Genomic DNA, 20,214 nt, shown 5'->3' on the forward strand with positions numbered 1-20,214 from the left:
TGCCCATGAGATGCCCATGAGTGCTGGGGGACTTTCCCTGCTCTCTGTGTCTGTGTGCCTCGGCCTTTCTGCATCAACACTCCCTAAGAAGCAGTTTTTGGCAGGAATTTCCAGGGTGAAGGGGTTGGGTTTCCACTGAGGTATAGACGGGCAGAATGCAAAATCTCTGAAATCCAGCACGCCTGGAGAGCGAGAGGCAGTGGCTATCTTGGACCCAGGAAGGGCTTTGGAGTCAGTGAGAGTAAATCTCCCCATGCAGCTTACTGGCCACATGACCTCCAGCCTCCCCTCTCTGAGCCTGTGTCCTCATCTATAAAATGGGTCTCCCAACAGCCCCAGGATGCAAGGGAAAGATCTGGCCCACCGGAAAAAACTGAAGGTTCTTTTCAGAGAACCTTCCATGCCTTTCTCCCAACCATCCCCTCTTCCTTCTCTACCTCCCTCCCTCCCTTCCTACTCCTTCTCTCCTCCCCCTTCCTCCTCCTCCTCTCCTCCCCACCTCTCCCCTCCCGCGTTCCCTCTTCCCTCCTTCCCCTGTGTAGTGTCCCTCTCTGACACTTGGGACTCTGTGGCTTGCAGAGTCCCCCTTGGCTGCTTCTTTCCTAGAACAAAGGCCCCTCTTCCTCACTGGGGAGGACATGGAGCCGCCCTTCCATTAGGTTCTGGACAGAACCGCTCCGAGGCACAGTAATTTACCAAAGCTCCAGGGGGTTGGCAGAAAAGGTACCGGGGACAGCAGAGCTGAGTCACCACGGTGCTGTCCCAAAGGGCATGGACCCTGGGGGCTCCTGTCTGTGGGGCCCCTGTGGGGGAAATGGCCCCTCGTGCCCCTCACCCCTGCCCACCCAGCACAGGTCCTGTTTTTGAGGGGACTGTTTGTTCGGTGGGGGGACGACATAGGAAGTTTTCAACTTGGTATGTAACAAAGAAAGATGATGAATTGCCACTGAGAGCCTGTGAGGAGTGCAGCGTGGTGGTTTTGGGCAACGATGCCACCGTGGGTTTCAGTCCTGGCTGCACTGCTGTGGATCTGGGAAAAATCTCTTAACCTTCTTGTGCCTCGGTTTCCTCTTCTGAAAAATGGGACAATAATAGACCCTATCTCACGGAGTTGTTAAAATGAGGTGGGCTAAGAGGTGAAGTGTATAGAGCAAGGCCTAGCATAAGAAGGGTACATAATCGTTGACTGATCATTATTAATTACTCTTATTTCTGATGAGGCCAGGGACCCCTGGACAGTGCCCCCGGAGCCCCGTGTGAAGTCTGGGGTCTCCCGAGAAGCCCTGAGAGCGTGCAGTCTGCTGCCTCTGGGTGCGGATGTTGGGAGGGCGCTGTTAATACCACACGAGGTGGGGCGGGGGCGGGCAGGAATGACCCAGGCAAACGCCTGCTAAGCGTCTGCCCAGTGTGGCGCCCAGGCTCCTGGCTGGTGAGTGACAGTGTTGAGATGCAAACCCAGGCCCACGGGCCCCCATAGGCTGGGTGGGGTGTGATGAGGGAAGGGGCATCCGGAGTCAGCAGGTGGGCGGATGAGCAAGTACATGCGTGCACCTGGCCTCTAGGCCACTCTGGCACCTTCTAAGATAAAGACAGAACCTTCTTGCTGAAGACAGTTCTTCTCCAACCTTTCCCTGGAGGTCTCCCTAAGGGCAGAGGACGGTGAACATGTCACCCTGAGGGGTCTGGGGGTGCAGCCCCGAGCAGCCGCAGAGCCTGCAGGAGTCTCCGGTTTTATCTTAAAATGCATGCGCATTTTACATTCTGTTCCCTCCAAATCCGGTTTATTGTTGCACACGTTTACCCCCCTGAGTAACAGCGCTGCCTCAGGAAGCTGCTCGTGTTTGTCTGTTTATCCTGGGGCTCTTCCTCCTGGTCCTCACCCTGTCACCCTGGGGGCGTGCGCTCCGGTGTGGGAGCTCAGGCACAGATGGCCGGGAGATGCCGAGGGGGCTGTGGTCCCATCTCCGGAAGCCTCCGTGGCCCACGTGGAGCGGGGCTCAGTGAGCGGGGCACAGGCACTGGGAGACCCGGGGACCCAGGTGGGAGGTGAGTCCCGCGCTGGGACAGAGGGAGGGGTTTGATGGGGGGAGAGGCCTCAGAGGTATAGACACCCCCACGGTGCCCTCCCCCTGCTGCCTATTCGAGATAAAAGAAAAAAGGGAGCAAGACATCTATCACATAAAATGCCATGTTTGTGGGTCAAAACTGGCTCCGTCTTGGCAGCTTCACGGACAGGAGACAGCACGGACTGTGCTTTGGCGGGACGCAGCCCCCACCCTGCATGCCCTCTCCGCCGCCGGAGGCTCCCCCTGCTAGCCTGAGTTGGGTGCCTTGATTTCTGCCGTCTACTTGGTGTGCCGGAGAGCGGCTTTCCCCCCGAAACAGCTGAGGAAACGTGTGAGGGAGGAGCTGGGCCCGTCTGGAGGGCAGAGGAAGCATGGGCACTGGACCCCATCATGCCAGTGTGCAGGCTCTAGAGTGGCCGGGGGTCCCTTCGGGGGCAGAGCTGGGGAGGCAAGCATCGTGGGTCATTTGGGGCTTGGTGGACATGCTTTGATAGATCAGAAGGCATCACAGACATCCCTGAGCCTGGGAGGACTGGATGCCACCCACTGTGGCTGGAAAAACCTACGGCGGGGAGGAAGGAAGAGATTCCCTTCCCGCAGCCCAGACACCCCTGTTAACGGGGGCATGTGTTTACTTAGGAGGTATGTACCGCAGCTTGCTGAGCCACTAGACCAGGGGAAGGCTCTCCGTTTGGGATTTGGCTGGTATAGATGACCAGGTTCAAGATTGAGAGAGGCAGAGTGTGTCCGGGGAGAAAGTGATGTCTTAGGTTGGTTCCCCAGTAGCAGACCCGGAGAGGGCCGAGTGAGGAAGACCATAAGGGAGCGGGGGAGGCCCCACCCAGGGCTCTGGAGTGTGGGTTACACCTCAGAGTATCCTGACCCAAGGCAAGGGCACTGACTTTCATCTGGACCCCTTGGTCATTGACTGAGGTCATTGATTCCTAGGGACTCTGGCTCTCCAGAGGATATAGACGAAGCTGCTCCAATAGCCTGGGCCAGTCCTCAGGGGCTCTATTTGGGATGTGTCGAGTCGGTGGGACAGCCAGGGCGGGGTCTGGTAGAAGTAGAGGCAGCCAGATTCGGGGGCCTTCACCTTATGCCTGCAGTGTGACGGGTGCCTCCTGGGCGTCAGCCCCTTTCATCCTCCGCAGGCCTGGCCCTGGACAGACAAGGCGCTGCAGAAATGCCTGTGGGTGGAGGAAAGGCTTCCCTCCCAAGGAGGGCTTTTTCCCTTGCATCCAGGAGGCTCATGGTAGCCGGATGCTGGCTCTCCCCTCCGGCTGTACAGCTGCCTCTGTGTGCCTCAGCCTTGGTCCCTGCCCCCGAGGCAGGCCTCTGCTAGGGAGGCCAGCAGAGGCTGCCTGTGACCCTGGGGGTGGAAGGGACATTGGGAGTGATTCTTAGATGGCATTTAGCGCAGGCCTGGGCACCTAGTGGGTGCTTAATCAGGAGCAGCTGCTGTGGCTAGCGTCCTTGACTCTCCTGGGGGCCTCTGACGTGGCAGCCCAACCCCTGGGGGTAGAAGGGGCGGTTCCCCTGTACAGAGGGCTCTGCGCCTGCCCCGAGGTGTATGCGGCACTGTGAGGGGCCCCCATGGCCTTGGCCTTCCCAGTGCTTTGTGCATCAGGGCCCAGCGAGGATGGAGAGGTTGGGTCCTTCTTGCAGCCGCTGCATGCAGTCTGGCTCACGGTCTCTCTCCTGACCACCCAGGCTGCCAACCTGGGTTTTTGTGGGGGTGGTAATGGGGGACGGGGCTTTGTAACTTTCTGCCAGGAGACACGGGATGGACAGTAATGTGGAAAGAACAAGGCTTTGGAGCCTAGCACTTGTGGGGTTGAATCTGTCACATCCTTGGCTGGCAGGGGGGCCACCTTTAGACTTTTCCCTGCACAGAGCGTGTTTCCACCTCCTCTATCCAGTGGGGAGAGATAACCCCAGCGACCTAGTCAGACAGGATAATGGAGGGAAAGCGTGTCACGTCGGGTATCTAGTCTTAGCCCAGGCGCTGCTGGGCTGCATGGCCGCCCAGCACCCGGGCTGGTCTATCTGGAAAATGTAAAATCTGACAGTCCCGCCTCATCCCAGTGCCATCCGGCAGAGAAAGCAAACAGGCGTGTGTCTAAGAAAGCCCTCATTTTCTTTTGCAGCCTGTGTCTTGTGAGGCTGGCATGCAGGATGGCCGGACAGCCCAGCCACATGCCCCACGGAGGGAGCCCGAACAACCTCTGCCACACGCCGGGGCCCGCACACCCTCCTGACCCACAGGTGAGGCCTCTTCCTTTGTCTGCAGAGCACTGGGGATTCACCGAGGAACACAGATCCCTGAGGCTGCTTCATCCCGGGCACTGGAGGACGCCCCTCAGCAGCCACTAGACAGAGTCGCTTCTCGAATGCATCCAGGGGTGGGAGTGGGGCTCACTGCCCACCAGCTCAGCCCTTGTTTCAGTCAGCAGCACTCAGAGAAGCCTTCTCTGTGCCGGACTCTGGTCTGTCCCTGGGATTGCCGTGTGCCTGGAACAGCTTTATTTCGGTGGGATCCACGCTGGGTAGAAAGGCCATGTTGTGGAGGCCCCAAGGAGAGAGTGAGGGGCTCTGGGGCAGCCTGTGCGCGGGGTCAGAAAGTGCTTCCTCGCTCTGAGCTGAGGCCGGCCTTCCTTTTGGATTTAGCTGTGCCCTGGCCCTCTTCGGCCTCTTTGTCGAGAAGCAGCAGAGCTTCAGGACGCTGGTTTCCTCACACCTGCCTCGGCCTTGATGTAGATCCTTGGAGAGCCAGGCAGCCACCTGCAGCTTCCCTGAAGACAGTTTCTGGGGTTCCGAGCCGCCCTCACACTCTGTGCCTTTGTGCACACTGTTCCCTGGGCCTGAGTGCCCTCCCCAACTCCTCCAGGCCTCAGTCCAAATGCTGCTGCTTCTAGGAAGCCTTCCGGCTCCACCCCACTCCTTCTTCTGTGCCGCACGGGTGCTGGGTTATGGCCACGGCGTCCCGCTGGGGAGCTGGTTCTTGAGTCTGTCTCCCTTCCTAAACAGAGGACCTTCTGGGGCGAGGCATCACTGGTCACATCATCCCAGGCCAGGCACAGAGGAGCCCCTCGATGCCTGCTGACTGAATGAACTACAGATACGTGTAGTATAGCCCTGCCTGGCAGTGTGTGCGACAGACCCAGTTCTGCTCCTAGAAAGCACACAGCCTCCTGGGGGAGAAAGATGAGCCAGGCAGAAGAAACTCGGGGGCCCATGGAGCTCGAAAAAGGCACACGATCCAAACTAGATGGCCAGAGAGGCTTCTTGAGGAAGTGGTATACAAAGGCCTAGGGGGGACAGAGAGCCAGGGCCAGGTGCTGTAGGGTCTGGTGCACAGCCTGGAATGATGAAAAGTCAGGTCCAGGGTTGGCTTTTTCCCCAAAGCCGTGAGACCTGAATCAGGGGGAGATTCGGAGACAGCTACCTCCTTGAGGCACGGAAGGCTTGTACCAGCCTTTACTAACTGCCTAGTTCTTGTCAGAGGACTTCAGGTGGGCTGGTGTTTGACCTGCTTGGCCAGGGTTGCCATGTGCAGTTGTACAGGTGCACGCTGCACAAAGGCGCCTGGCCAAGGAGGCAGACGGGTCTGAAATCCTTCTACACCCGAGCTCCCATCAAGCCATGCTTCCCAGGGTAGAGCTGCGTCAGCCCAAGGGAGGGAGCACCTTTATAGGTTCACGCAGAGGCCAGATGTGTGAACTGGTAGACGCTGTGTGTGTGTGTGTGTGTGTGTGTGTCTGTGTGTGTGTGTGTGTACCCATGCTCTTGCACTCGCAGGCTGTCCAAGCACATCTACACTGTTCGTACTTCGTTCCCATTACTGGACGGGATGCGGGCCCATTTCCTACGTGGAATTTGGGGATGCAGATCCCAGAAAGCCCAAAGGCCTATGGACACGGCTGGTCCAGAGTCCACCAGGACATCTCACTGATGGCTGGGGGCCGTGGGGCCTCCTCGGGTGATGTAGCAATTTGTCATATTAAGTCATTCACTAACAATTGAGTCCCCCTTGATTAATCTCCCAGAATTAGCCAGTTGCATTTTGAGCAATTAGGGTTAATTACAGCCTCATTTGGCAGAGGAGAGAGCCCCGTAATTATTTCACGAACAAGGCGAGGCGGCGGCGGGCTGCGGCGGCCGCAGCGTCCGGGCCTCTCGTCGCACATGCTGGAGTGGGTAATGACATAGTTAAGTGTAATTAGACGCGATTACTCGTCGTTGGGCAGCGGCTGTCGGTGAAGGTGCCCCCACACCCACCAGCATCTGGCCGGGTTTGCAGAACTGGGGTCCACAGCCGTGTTCACACCGGCACTGTTGCAGGTTCGGGCGGGAATGAAGACAGACGCTTCCTCTCTCCTCCACTCAGGAAGCACCGGTATTTAAACACCAGCTGGGGAGACATCATGGCCCGAATCTTGCCAGTTTCGGGCCATAGAAACTCCTCAAATTGACCACAGAGGCATTTTCCTTCGGGGCAGGACACCCTGCTGTTTCCCTGAAATCATCCTTAGAGGAAGGAGCCAGGGCCCACAGTGACAAAAATACTGTGCTCTAGACCAGGTGGGGCTCACTTCCCAACTCCATCCGTCACCAGCCAGGTGACATTGGGTAAAAGACCTGTCTGAGCCTCAGTTCCCGCATCTGGAAAATGGGGCTGTGAGATGGTATACTTTAAAGCATCATGGCGTCTGACATTGTGGGTGTCAAGGAGATGTGTGTCGCTGATTTTACTCTTTTTTGAAAGTTGACTTATTGAGAGAACATGAGTGTGAGTTGGGGAGGGGCAGAGAGAGAGAAGGAGAGAGAGAATCCCAAGCAGGCTCCTCACTGTCAGCACAGAGCCTGGTGTGGGGCTCAATCTCACAAACCGTGAGATCACGACCTGAGCTGAAACCAAGAGTCCCCCCCCCCTTAACTCACTGAGCCACCCAGGCGCCCCTGTCACTGATTTTATTCTCATATTTTAACATTCATTTTAGTTTTCACGACTCAGGAGCCCAGAGTTGGAAATACCTACAGTGTCAAAAGAACAACTTAACCAACACTCCAAACTGGTTTCGTTAACTTTCTGTGCTGCAGGCTAATGGTTTGTCATTTCAAGGAGCTTTCTAGCTGTGAGAGCTGTCAGCTTATGAAAATATGTTTGCTGAACCCAGTGGAATCACATGTGAAATCATTGAGATTTCAGATGAATGAATGAATGAATGAGTGAATGAATGAATGAACGAATGAATGCAGTTGAGAAAAAGAGCTTTAATGTCCCGATGCTTTATGATTTTACCAGTGTGCTGCAGACCATTTTCGTCAGGAATGAAACATAGCTGACCCACTAAGAACCACGTGAATTTCCAAGAAGGAGAAAGGTGCTCTTGTCTGAGAAAGCCCTGGTTAATGTGTCTTCCATCTGGAAAGTCTTTGCAAACCTGCTTGGGGCACGCCAAGTTCAGTTACATTCGGCCCTATTCAGAGAAAGAGGAATGCGCGTTACTTTTCACGGGATGGATAGACTGCTGCCTCTTAGATCTGAATCACACAGGCCAAAATCTTTATAAAAATCTTCCCAAAGCAGTGTTGGTAGTTAGGTAAGATTTAATGGCCAAATATTAACAGCTTTTAAAATTCAAGAAGTGTTTGCCGACGTGTCATAAATTCAGCAAGGACCTGTCTCATTTCTGCCTTGGGTCTGCTAAGGAGCCCCACACAGAAGTAGAGACAGTCCGTACGAGAGGTGGAAGGCCCCACGGAGGGATGGGCAGATGCTGAGGGAGCCCAGAGGGTGGGGTGGGACGGGGGAGCTCTAGAGGGATGATGTGTGGGCTGACAAAGATCAGGAGTGTGGGGCAGGACGGAGAGGATGTCCCAGGAGGAGGAAGGAGCCACTCTTGAAGGTGCAGGACCAGTCAGGTTAGGCAGGTGTTTAAATGCCAATGCTTCCTGGTGTTGATGAAAGGCTGTGTCATCTGAAATTGAGTCTATAGTGAATGAATGATGAGCCCATTAAGGGTCTTAGGTGGACAGGGGAGTTTGCGTTTTTGAAAGAACACCGGTTGCTGGCGCTCAAGGCACAAGTAAGGTGAAAATAGGAGGAAGCCTGCCTTCCCTTCCCTTCCCTGTCTCGGTCTTAAACGGCTGAACACAGCGAGAAAAGATTCCAGAGACTTCCGGGGGGGAAAGGCAACTGCACTTGGTAACTGAAGGGGTGAGGGAGAGAGAAGTCGAGGATGTATCCAACCTCGTGGTGGAATGACTGACGCTCTCTATGCCTTTCCCCTTTCAAGTCTTGGCTCGTTAGTCATCGGGGCTGGTTCCCAGATTCTTTTATGTATGTTTAAGCTCAGCTTTCTCTGAGCTCAGTTAGTGGGAATTGTCCTGGGGGACGCACCGCAGCTGAGATGATTCTAGGTTTGTTACCAGGTGACTTCCAAGTTTTGGGCATCTTGCTCACTGTTCCCACGCGCCTGTGGCCCTTGGAGCAGAGTCTAGACTTTCAGGTTGGGACAGTCATGGTGGCCATGGTGCCAGTAGTGACACCTGGCATTGACCTCATTCCATCCTCCTCCCAACTCAGAGAACCAGGTCTTATTCAGAACTCTGTTTCGCAGGGAAGGAAATCGAGGTAAATAACGTGTGCGTTTTGCTCTTGAGGGGCAGAGCCAGGAGTCACCCCGGGTCCTGGGGCCCCACAGCACCCCTTCTTCTCGTCACGAGATCTGCAAGAGGGAAGATGAGCTTTGGGCTTGAAATTAGCCAGATTGTGAAGAGCTGAGCAGGGATGGCCTCGTGAAGAGCCTGACAATATGGACTCTCTGTAAATCACGCCCCTCTTCTGTGTAACACAGATTTAAAACACATCACCGTATACACGTATACTGAACCCATTAGAAGTTCCCTACACACAATGTCAGATGTCTTTAAAGGTGAAATTCGTTTACAGGAAATGTCATTCTGATGAAGTATGCTTTTTAAAATCACAGAAACAGTTGCCTTAAAATTAATGATGCATTGCAAATATCAGGGAAAAAAAAAGACCCATTCAGTGTAAAGATGATTAAAATTCAGGTCAGAAGTCTGACTTAGTCAGGCTAAATTTTTTAATGAGATTTCAGAAAATTAATTGGGCGAATGCATTTTTATTCTTTTAACGTGTAATTTTATGCTCCTTTTTTTTTTTTTTTTTTAAGGATTTGTCGATGGCTGAGGCTTATTGTGGTTCAAACATTTTAAACTCAACTGAGCGCAGGGTGGGAGGTGTTTGTGGCCTAATTTGATCTGACTTGCAGAAGAGAGCCTGGGTTTCTCTGAGCTTTCTGGGGAGGGGCTGTCCTGGGGTGTCCGCTCTGGCCTTGGCCTGAGAAGGCTGGTGGTATTTCTTGGGGGAGGGATGGGATCAGGGAAAGAGGGGACTCCTGGTTCAGCCGAGCGTCCTGCTGCCCAGGGAGTCGCCCAGAGGCTCTTCTCTCTGAGATGGTGTTTCCCCCGCGGGCTCACTGCAGCTAGCACCAGAGCGGGTCAGCACCCCTGCCGCCGCCTCCTGGCCTCTCCGCCCATCTGCTCCTCCTCTGGGGGAGAAGTAAGGGGCTCCCACCCTGGGGAAGGGGGGTGAGGAGTCAGAATTTCCAGCCACATTTTCCCAGTGAGTGGCTCACAGAATAGCCCTCCAAAGGGAGGCGAGCGAGCCTGTGGTCTAGCTCAGTCCCTTGGCAAACAGTCCTGGACGACCCGTGTAGGGGACCAGGAAGTCAGAAGGCTACAGGGGCACGTCCACCTCACTGCTTTACTGCAGTCAGGTGACGATGGGTAAGTGACCTCTCTGAGCCTCAGTTTCCTCATCTGTAAAATGGGGCCGTGAAGACTGAGATGGTGTGCATATATATATATAGAGAGAGAGAGAGAGAGAGAGAGATAGATATATATATATTTTTTTTTTTTGAGAGAGAGCATGAATGAGCGAGGACCAGTGAGAATGGGAGAGAGTGTGGAGCCCGAAGCGGGGCTCAAGCTCACAAACTGAGATCACGACCTGAGCGGAAGTCGGATGCTTAACCGACTGAGCCAGTCGCCCCAAGATGGTATACTTTAAACCCCCAACGTGGCGTCTGACATGGTGGGTGTTAAGGAAATGGCATACCATTGATCTTATTCTCCTATTTTAAAATTCATTGTAGTTTTCACAGCCAAAGAGCCCACAGCTTGAAATAGGCCCAGTGCAGACCTTCCGTGGGTTGGGGATGATGGTGATGGTGATGGTGATAACAACAGCCACGACCTCGCTGCCTCAGCTCGTCCCCAGCCCCCTAGGAGGCAGGCGCCGACCTTGTCCGAGGTCCACACCTCGGACAGAGCAATGCCAATACCAGTAATGACATTAACAACCCTATAGCATCTTCCACGTGCCAGGCGCTCTTCCAAGAGCCTTCATTCGGTAACTTTCTTACCCCCTAGCAGCCCTCTAAAGGAGGCACTATTATTACCTTAATTGTCCAGTTGAGGAAACTGAGGCCCAGAGGGCTTCTCCAAGGCCCCCGGCCAGGAAGTGGCAGATCTGGGATGGGAACTCCAGCCTCTGCACCCTAGTGTCCGTGTCTCAGCTGATGGAGCCAGAGCAGGGGTCACCCCTCTGCCAACCCGTGCTCCAGGGCTGGTGCCTGTTTTCCCCAGGAGCCAGCGTGGGGTCCAAGATGTAACGGGGGGCAGTGAGGATTATTAGACGAGCAGTTTTCAGAAAGGCCGTCAGGGCTGGGGTATTACCTTGACGTCTCCATAGTGCAAGCTGCTCGCCACCAGCCCCCGGTCTGCCCCCCGGTCTGCCCAGCAGCTCAGAGCTCCCTGGATGGTTGGCACCAACATCATCTGGAATCCTCCGAGGAATCTTGGGGCTGATATCGCTAACGTCCCCCTGTTGTGGAGGACCTCAGCTGTAGGGCAAGAGCAAGCTGGCTGAGGGCTGCCCCAGCAGGGGAGGAAGCCTTGGCGGTGGCTGAGAGAGGTCTGGCCTTATGGGGCCACGACTCCTTTCACCTCTTCCTCTTCTGCTCACATCCCCTGAGTTAAATCTGAGTCAGGGCTCTCCTGGCTCGGGCACTGCACCGTGTGGCCTGCGGTGTCCCCTACCTGAACAGAGGCCACCCTGGGGACAGGGCCCCATCCCCACCCCTGTAAGGATGGTGGTGGCCCTGAGCCTGCCCAGACTGTCCCCCTCACAGGCTGTGCTGCTGCCAGAGGAACCTGCCCCCACCCCCCACCCCCCTCCCCCCACCCCTTCCCCCACCCCCACACAGGAGCTCACTCCTCTAATTAGGTCGAATGGGTTGTGACAGGAAATGCAAATCTGGGTCATCGCATATGCAGATGTGCATCTGGAGTCTCTGGATGCCAGCCGGGATGTCACCTCTGTCCTCTGGGAGTTTCCTCTGGGCAGCATGGCCTTCAGGGCACATCTCTGGGGTGGACAAGAGAGTGCTGGGGACTCCAGCCACTTGCGATGGCTTCTCACCTAGTGTTTGCAGAGCAAGGACCCTAGGAGATCACCTCCTCCAAACTCTTCGCTGTCCCAGGGGGGAAACTGAGGCCTGGAGAGGGGAGGGGCCCTGCCCATGTCACCTCTCAGTGCAGCTGACTCTCTGTGGTCAGGGAGTTCAGGTCTCAGCTCCCCACTGACCAGCTGTGAGGAGACTTAAGTCACAAAATCTGTGTAGGCAGCTAGTACAGTAACTGATGCATTGTAGGTGACTTTTTCTGAGGGTGTGTGATTTCAGCTGCACTCACAAGTGACAGTGGCTGCATCACCAAGTCCCGCAGCGCACCAGGTTGCTTTGAGCCCGTTCCATTGTGTCATTGGACACACGTGCCCTGAGCACTTGCTCTGGGCAGGTGAGGGCCTCAGCTCAGGGGACATGGAGGGGACTAAGGGGCACAGTTTTGGAGAGGCCCCTGTTTGGGGGACGGGTGGGGCTCAGGTGACTGGAAGCAAGAAGCAAGAAGCCTAGACCTGGCCAGTCACGGGATCTTGAAGGAAAAGCCGAGGAGGAATCTGAGTTGGGAGGCCACACAGCATAGCGCAAAGGGCGTGGACTCTGGAGTCTCGGGTCCCAGGTTCAAATCCCTCCCATTACTCACTGCGAGGTCTGGAGCTGGTCACTGCCTCCCCTCTGAGCCTCAATTTCCTCAAATGGCGATAACAGTGATGCCTACTCACAGGGTCGTGGGCAGTATTCTGCACGGTACCTGGCACACAGTAAGTGCTGAATAAATGCTTGTACTTTCTTACATGGGCACTTTGTATATAAGTAGGTTAATTGTTACTCAACAACTTACTAGACAGGCACTGGCATATGGTGGATAAGATTGTGGTCTTCCTCCTCCACCAGCCCTGCCTTCTGCTCAGCGCCCCCCTAGGAAGCATCTTCAAATCTCTCACCAGGAGAGGTAATTATGCCTCAAGACTTCAGAGCCAAGGTTGGCCCCACCGTTACCTTGCTGAGGGAAGGAGGCAGCAGGCTGTGAGCCTCGGACTTCCATCGCTCACTCCTGGCAGGCGGGTGCTGTTAGGGTTTCCTTGGCACAGAGCTGGGTCTGGGCAGGTTCAGAAAGGCCAGGGTGAGGAGTAGCAGCTCAGGGCCCCTCTCTCCTGATCCACCCCCACTTGTCAGTAATAAAAACCACTGAGCACCTACTGTGTGCTGGGGGTGGTACTCAGCAATCTCACGTGATCCTTAAAGCAACCCTATAAGACAGGCATGCTTCTATACCTCTGCCTTACAAGGCAACTGAGACCCAGCAGCTTGTATAATTGCCCAAGGTCACCAGTGAGCAACCCAGAAAATAGGCATAAGGAGATCTACATAAGGATGTTTATCGCAACGTTATTTGTAGTGATGAGAGACTAGAAACAAGCCTACTGTGGACTATATTTGGCAGTTATTTAAATCACTGTCAGTGAACAATATCCATCAGTTACTGAGAGAGGGGAAAGCAAGTCTTAGAGTAAAACGTTCACACTATTTTGTGGAGTTTTTTTTTTTTTTAATTTTTTTTTTTCAACGTTTTTTATTTATTTTGGGACAGAGAGAGACAGAGCATGAATGGGGGAGGGGCAGAGAGAGAGGGAGACACAGAATCGGAAACAGGCTCCAGGCTCTGAGCCATCAGCCCAGAGCCCGACGCGGGGCTCAAACTCACGGACCACGAGATCGTGACCTGGCTGAAGTCAGACGCTTAACCGACTGCGCCACCCAGGCGCCCCAAGTTTTTTAAAGTTTATTTGAGAGCGCGCGCGCGCGCACACACACACACACACACACACACACACACACACACACACACGTGTGAGTGGGGGAGGGGCAGAAAGAGAGGGAGAATCCCAAGCAGGGATCCGCACTCTCCGCGAGGAACCCTGTGCGGGGCTCGAACTCACAAACTGTGAGATCATGACCCGAGCCGAAATCAAGAGTCGGATGCTTAACCGACTGAGCCACCCAGGCACCCCACGATTTTGTGTTTTTCGAAAGTACACCATCTCCATATATGTGAATATTTGTTCACTGAACAAACATTTATTGAGTGCCTACAGCATGTCACATCGTTTTGCGGGGCATACCTTCTAGTGGTCGGGACACAAAGAAGATAACTAAGTAAAATATGGGATTTGGAATGCTGGAAGGTGAACACAAAGGGGGAAGAGTCGGAAGTGTGGAAGGGAGAGAAACAGTGAGGCGTCCGAGGGACATTCCAGGCAGAAGGCCCAGCGAGAACAAAAAAGGATAGTCAGTGTGGAAGGAGTGAAGTGACCAAGAGAAAGTCATAAAATAGCAAGGACGCAGAGGTGTGAGGATGTGGGTGGGCAGAGCACATGGGGTCTTAAAGGCTTCGTGGGTGGTTGTCGGGCGAGGACTTTGAGTTACCATAACAGGTTGCTAACTCTACTCACCTCGCCGTGATGGCGTGCTCTCCTTGTCTTCGCCTGTTTCACAGTTCAAACTGAACACATTCGTGTAGCAAAGAAAAAGAAGGAAAAACTCGAGGTTGATTGAGAGCAGACGTACTGAAACGGATGCCAGCCCCACAGGGCTCCGCAGGCTCCTTCCGGGGCTTATTTGTCTAAAAGTTGGTATTCGGGTGAAGGAGAGTTCCAGAAGGCAGCCCAATAAAGTTCCTGATCTTCCACCCTCTTGGATGCTTCCGGCCCAAGTCTGGAAGAGGCCTTTTCGCATCAGAAAATTCAGACACTTGTCCCTTCCTGCCTGGGTGGGGCTCTCTGTGCCTCTTGCCTCACCCTCACCCCCTAAAATGAACTCCACAGATGTTTCTGTCCCCCTTCTATATGTGAGACCCTGTCCTCACACCGCCACCCAGCCGGGGCGGGTCCCCAGTGGCGGTGACCCCCTGTCCCAGAGTGGCGCGAGGGGGCGGGTAGCAGGAGGAGGACGTATTTTGGCAGGCCAGCGCGGGGCAGACCAGAGCCAAGGCATCCTCGCCGTCCTCCCCTCCTCTTCCCCTTTCCAGGGCCCAAGAAGGCACCCCCTCCTCTCCTCCCCAGAGCACTTTGCACATGTGTTGCAGGGGGCGGGGGGGGGGTGGCAAGGGGCTACGTGGCCACTGCTGCCTCACTGGGCAGCACCATCCCTGGGCAGGTCATACTGCTCAGTTGTGGGTTTCTGTGCTGGCCCCTGGAGAGTCACCGTGAAGTGTCTGGATCCCTCATGTTGCCATAAAGGGGCCTGTTTATTCAAAGAAGGGGCTCGGAATGGTGAGACTGCAGATTTAATCTTGGTTTTCTCATCTCTTGGATGGGATTGGCTACCCCGGGAGGGGAAGTCACATCTTACAATGACTTGTAGGGTTAGCGTTGGGGCTGACACGTGGAGGGCCTTGGGGCCAGTGAGACCCAGAGGGGCCTCGCCCTAGCTGTGATCTTGGTGGGTCACTTCCTTCACACCTGCTCTGCTTGCTGGCTCCAGCCTGGGCACAAGGGCTTCAGGAGTGAACAAGGTGGGCGAGGCCCTGGCCCCAGGGAGTCAGCTTTCTGGGAGTGCGGGACAGAAACAAGCAGATGACCGTGGGATCAGGTAATGAGGGGTGGTGCTAAGTGCCATGGGGGAAACCAGCAGCCTCAGATTCTCATCTACAGAGTGGGGGGTGTTGTGGTGTGGACAGCACCCAGGGGGCCGATGGAGTCTCTGACAGTGAGGTTGGCATTCAAAGTCTCTCCGTGGCCTTGGAGGAGCACTGCTGGAGTTGCCGGGTTCTGGAAGGGGCCCCAGCTGCCCAGGGCCCGGCCTCTCACCACAGCCTGGCTACTGATACCCCTCTGTCTGTCTCCTCCAGAGGCACCCGAACACCCTGTCTTTTCGCTGCTCGCTGGCAGACTTCCAGATCGAGAAGAAGATAGGCCGAGGACAGTTCAGCGAGGTGTACAAGGCCACCTGCCTGCTGGACAGGAAGACGGTGGCTCTAAAGAAGGTGCAGGTGAGCCCATGGGGTCAAACCCACATCACGGGAGCCAGCTTTTGTGTCTAAACATTGTGGCCCTCGGCCAGTCCTCGACCCTTCCTCTGAAATCGGCACCCAGCTCACTGGGCTGTGGGAAGGATTAGGTGGGCTCCTGTTGATGAAGGCTCATCGTGAGCCTTAGAGGGAAAGGCAAATGAGCATGCATTGAGCACCACCGTATACCGGGTCGTGTCTTGAGAACAGTCCTGTGGGTGAGGGCGGTCACCCCATTTCTCAGATCAGAAGAACCGCAGAGGCGCGAGTATCCATCTCACCGAGCCCACAGAGCGAGCTGAGGGGGAGCTCAGCCTCTGACCCACACCGACTCAGCACTTGCTGGTCGCCTCTGGGTTTGAGAGCCTTTCCTGACCTCCGTGTCCCCCCGAAATGGAGGAGGGGGCTCAAGCAGATGGGTTGGCAGCCGCAGAGTCCTGCCAGGATGCGTTTCAGTGAGAGCCACTGGGCACGTTTGAACAGCACGTTGCCACAGAAGGTGGCTTTAAATCCCCCAGCAGAGTTTCCCGACACCTCAGTTTGCTCATTTGTCCTTCGAGAATGAGCCTAACAGCCTGGGCAGAGGAGGGGACGCAGACGCAGCCACGGGTGGGGACCCAGGCGACAGATGGTTTCTTTGCTGGTCTGTAAACCGCACATGTGGCTCCGGGTCGCTGGAGGAGAGGCGGGCTCCTCTCTTTAGAAAAGGCCCATTTTCTGCTCTGATTTGTCTTCCAAGGAGGGGCTCGCCTGGCCCTCTTTGTCCTGCTTTTCTGTGCCATGTCGGGTTTTGTAGTGGGGACCTTCTGTTTGTTGCCGGGAGTCAGAAGGTATTCTGAGGGCCCACGGCGAACGGGCACTGAACGGGCCCCGGGGTGGCGGGGGGGGGGGGGGGGGGTGTGCGGTGGCAGGTGCTGTGCATACACCCTCTCACTCAGCCCACGTGACCACCTGGGAGGTCAGGCCAGGCTCTTGGCCCCATTTCCAGAGGTGAAGACTGAGGCTCCAAGCACGTTTCCTGGCCTCCCACTTACCAGTGGGTGACCTCAGCAAGTCACTGCATTTCTCGGTCTTTATAAGTCGGCACCAGTAACCCCTGCCTCACGGGAGGATTCAGCCCAGAGCGCCTAGCATAGGATGGGCACCCGGTAAACAGCCGTTGTGTTTATGGCGTCCCTCGGCGAGGAGGTGGGAGAGCCAGGGTGGGAGTTCCCATTCTTGTGGCTCCCGGTGGGGGTCCCGGGAGCTTGGTTTTGACCACTCTCTCTCTTTTTCCTCTCACCCAAGATATTCGAGATGATGGACGCCAAAGCCAGGCAGGACTGCGTCAAGGAGATTGGCCTCCTAAAGGTGAGTGCCCTGGGCTGAGCAGGAGCCCCTTGCTTCCTTGCGGTGGCCTGGTCCCCACCCTGGGCCACCTGTTGGCTGTCACAGACCGCAGCCGGTTAGGTTCAGAAACAACACCCTTTTGAGGGTTAGTGGTCCATTTGTTTTCTCATGATTGGGCGGGCATGGGCCCCACCTCACCTCTGCCCAGGCCTCATGGCGCCCCCAGACTGGCCGTCCTTGCCCCACGTTGATTCTGTTTATGGACACCAGCACCTGGCACCAAAGTCCTTCCCCTGAGGGCACCAAATCACTGCCACCCAGGAGATGCCCCCACCCGGGGTGACTCAGCAAGGCCAGCCCGGGATGCAGGAGAGGATTCACAGCCAGTTGTCTGGCCCGGGGCTCCTGGTGCTGGAGGGTTTTCATCCTATTAGCTCTTCCCAGACCTACCCAAACAGGAGGCTGGGGAGCGGGGGTGGTGGTATCTGTGTCCTTTCCTTTCTCCTCCCCGCTGGCTTCCTCCTTGGTCTCCCCAGAGTCAGAGACAACAGAACTCTCTGGACTAGACTCACCCCCAGACTAGGGCTGCTTTCTCCTGGAGATCCCTCCCTACTCCCCAGGCTTGGGATTCTGCCTGGGGTCTCACAGGTGGTGGAGGAGGAGGAATGTTCCATGTATCGGAGGCCCAGGAGCCTAGGTTCAAATCCTAATGTCTTCATTTACAAGCTGTGTGACCTTAAGCAAGTTGCCTTAGCCTCCGGGAGCCTCAGTTTGCCCATCTGCTCAGTGGTGAGAATACCTGCCTCACGGGATACGGGCAGTTGGAGAAGATGAGGTAAAATAATATCCGAGGAGGGCCCAGCACAGTGGAGCACACAGTAGGTCCTCCCCTTTCAGGAGGCAGAGGGCTCGCTCCACACCTTCCGGTAAAGTGGGGCTGCTGGTCGCAACGATGCGGAAGCCCCACTGCGGGATTTCTGGTTAGCGGTTTATATCGCCGGGTCTGCCCTGGGCTCTCAGGCCTGGTCCCTGGCTGCCCTCAGCCGCTTCCAGGCAGCAGGGAGCAGGCAGGCAGCCGGTGTGACTGTGCGAGGGATGCCGGCTGACCCAGGGCCCAAGGAGGGCAGGGTCCCGTCCCAGACTCTGGAAGGCTGGGGGATCCCCGCAGTGTGGAATTGGGGAGCCAGGTGGTGGCGGCCTCGGACGCCACCCTTGGGATGTGGGACTCGAACGTGGGAACGGGGAGGCCCCTGAAGCGGCTGAGAGCAGGGGGGGGATGCGGCCTGATGTGATTTGTGACCCTGCCTATGATGGGTCCCAGGGAGGCTTACAGGGAGGTGTCCTTAACTCCAACTGTTACAGGTCCAAAAATCCCCTTCGGATAACCTTTTTAAAGTTTTACGTTAACAGTCGACTTTGGGACCCGGGTGTGGTCTCAGGACTCAGACTGATTTCCCAGCCCTGGGGACCTGCTGTCATGGTCACCCACCCTCTCTCCTCTCTTGTGGCCAAGAATGCACATGTGCCATTCACAACGAGTAAGGAATTGTACGTGTGCTCGTCCTGAGCCGGCTTGTTCTGGGTCCCTGGGCTTCAGTGAAGTCATAGGTGAGGCTTGGTGCGACCTGGGCCTATTCCGGGGGCTTCCTCAGGCTGCAGTGTGGCCGTGTGCCATTGACCATGGCTCTGGAAATGGGCATACCCCTTACTCACTAGCTGTGTGGCTGTAGGCAAGCTGTTGACCACTCGCGGCCTCCGTTTTGTCATCTGTAGAAGGGAGTGATGATAACAGGACTGTCCTCAGGTGCCGGGGGAATTAGAAAATGGGTTGGAAGGGCTCAGTGTAGCATCTGTTGTGTGTAAGTGCTCGGTCACAGGCAGCCCTTGTCATCGTGGTCACAACCTCTGCCGCTCACCGCCAGCCCTTTTCCAGAACGCCGATCCAGCTCCCCGCCTGCCCAGAGGAAGTCAACAGGATGCGCCAGGGCGCGAGGTGTTTCCTGCAAAACAAAGGGAACCACAGTTCTCAGAGGGCCCACTGGGCAACATCATTCATGTCATTCATGCCAGGACCCGAACCCCAAAACCTCCCAGTGCAGAGGCCCCCCCAGACGTGGGGCGGGAAGGCGGACCCTGTCGGAACACGGGCAGAGATCATGTGTTCATATAGTCAGCACAGTTTTGAGCAGCACTGAGTGCTGGGCACGAGGTTGCAGCCAGCAGGGAAGACAGATCCTCACAGACTGCCGTGTCATGTCCCAGCGGGGCCACGAGTGGGACGGAGCAAAGCCCCTGGCGGCAGAGATTCAAGGGGGGGGACCTGAGCCCTTTACTGTCACCTCTGCCTTCCTTCCGTCTGGCCATCTGTCCGTCGTCCATCCCTCGGCAGCCAGCACGACCGCCAGGCATGGCGCGGGACCTCGGGGACAGCCCCACCCTGTGGAGCTCCAGGTTGTGAGAGAGAGAGAGACATGGGCGTGGATTGTCGGGACGCCAGAGAGCGAGAGGGTGGCCGATGCTGCCAGGAGGAGTTGCACTGGAGATGAATCTTGAGGTGTTATTACCTGAACCCTAGATACACGAAGCCAAAGCAGCTACCCCTCCCCCGCTCACAAAGCATGAAACCCCACCACTCGCATCTTTGGAGCACTTCCTACATCCTTGGCCCAGGTGTGTCCCCTTTGAGACACGCCTGAGCTCCCCAACAGGCTGCAGGCTCAGAAGGGGACTCTGGGTGGACAGCAGTCCTCGGTTACTGGACCAGGTTCTGGACCGAGCTTCGTCCTCTAGAGTCAGTCCCTTCCCTCTCCAGGCCTCGGGGATTGCCCCCAGCTGACCTCTGGGGGTCCCTTTTCGCCCCAGCCTGTACCTTTGTAGCCTGGCGGGGTATTCGAGGGAGCCCTTACGTCACCTGCCCTCCTCAGGCCTGCCCTGGGAGCAGGGAGAGAGGCCTCCCCCTCCTCCCCCCAGGAGCCAGCACCTCGAGGTAACAGCCCCCTTGACGGAAGCTTTCATTCCCACCCAAACCCCCTCCAGTCTTTCCAAGTCATTTGAAAAACTGTGCTGCCCAGTCTGCTGATGACCTTGGTGGGTGTCGGGGAGGCCTCCCTGGGAGGATGTAAGGTTCCCCCGGGGAGGTGGGGAGGTGAGCTCCAAGAGTGGGCTGAAAGAGCAGGGGACTCTCGTTTATAATAACAACAGCGCTGGCACGTCATAAGGTGCATTCGAGACTTCAAAGCGTTTTCAACTTGATCAAGTGCCAGCATTCCACTCGCTTTGATTTTTTTCTTGGTAAATGGAAAATATCAGCTGA

At 56.0% G+C, this 20,214-nt stretch overlaps 1 protein-coding gene across 3 annotated transcripts in view; it reads left to right on the plus strand.

The window, feature by feature from the left end:
• NEK6 (NIMA related kinase 6) overlaps positions 1-20,214 on the plus strand; it is an 87,191-nt gene that overhangs the window by 36,501 nt on the left and 30,476 nt on the right. For all 3 annotated transcript variants that reach the window (XM_030294111.1, XM_030294110.1, XM_030294109.1), the window contains 3 exons: positions 4,217-4,334; positions 15,414-15,554; positions 16,860-16,922. In XM_030294111.1, the coding sequence (XP_030149971.1) occupies positions 4,245-4,334; positions 15,414-15,554; positions 16,860-16,922 (294 nt within the window). In that variant the 5' untranslated portion in view covers positions 4,217-4,244. Of the gene's footprint in view, positions 1-4,216; positions 4,335-15,413; positions 15,555-16,859; positions 16,923-20,214 lie in introns of those variants that run through there.

The sequence above is a fragment of the Lynx canadensis genome, chromosome D4, assembly GCF_007474595.2.
Source record: "Lynx canadensis isolate LIC74 chromosome D4, mLynCan4.pri.v2, whole genome shotgun sequence".
Lineage (NCBI taxonomy): Eukaryota > Metazoa > Chordata > Mammalia > Carnivora > Felidae > Lynx > Lynx canadensis.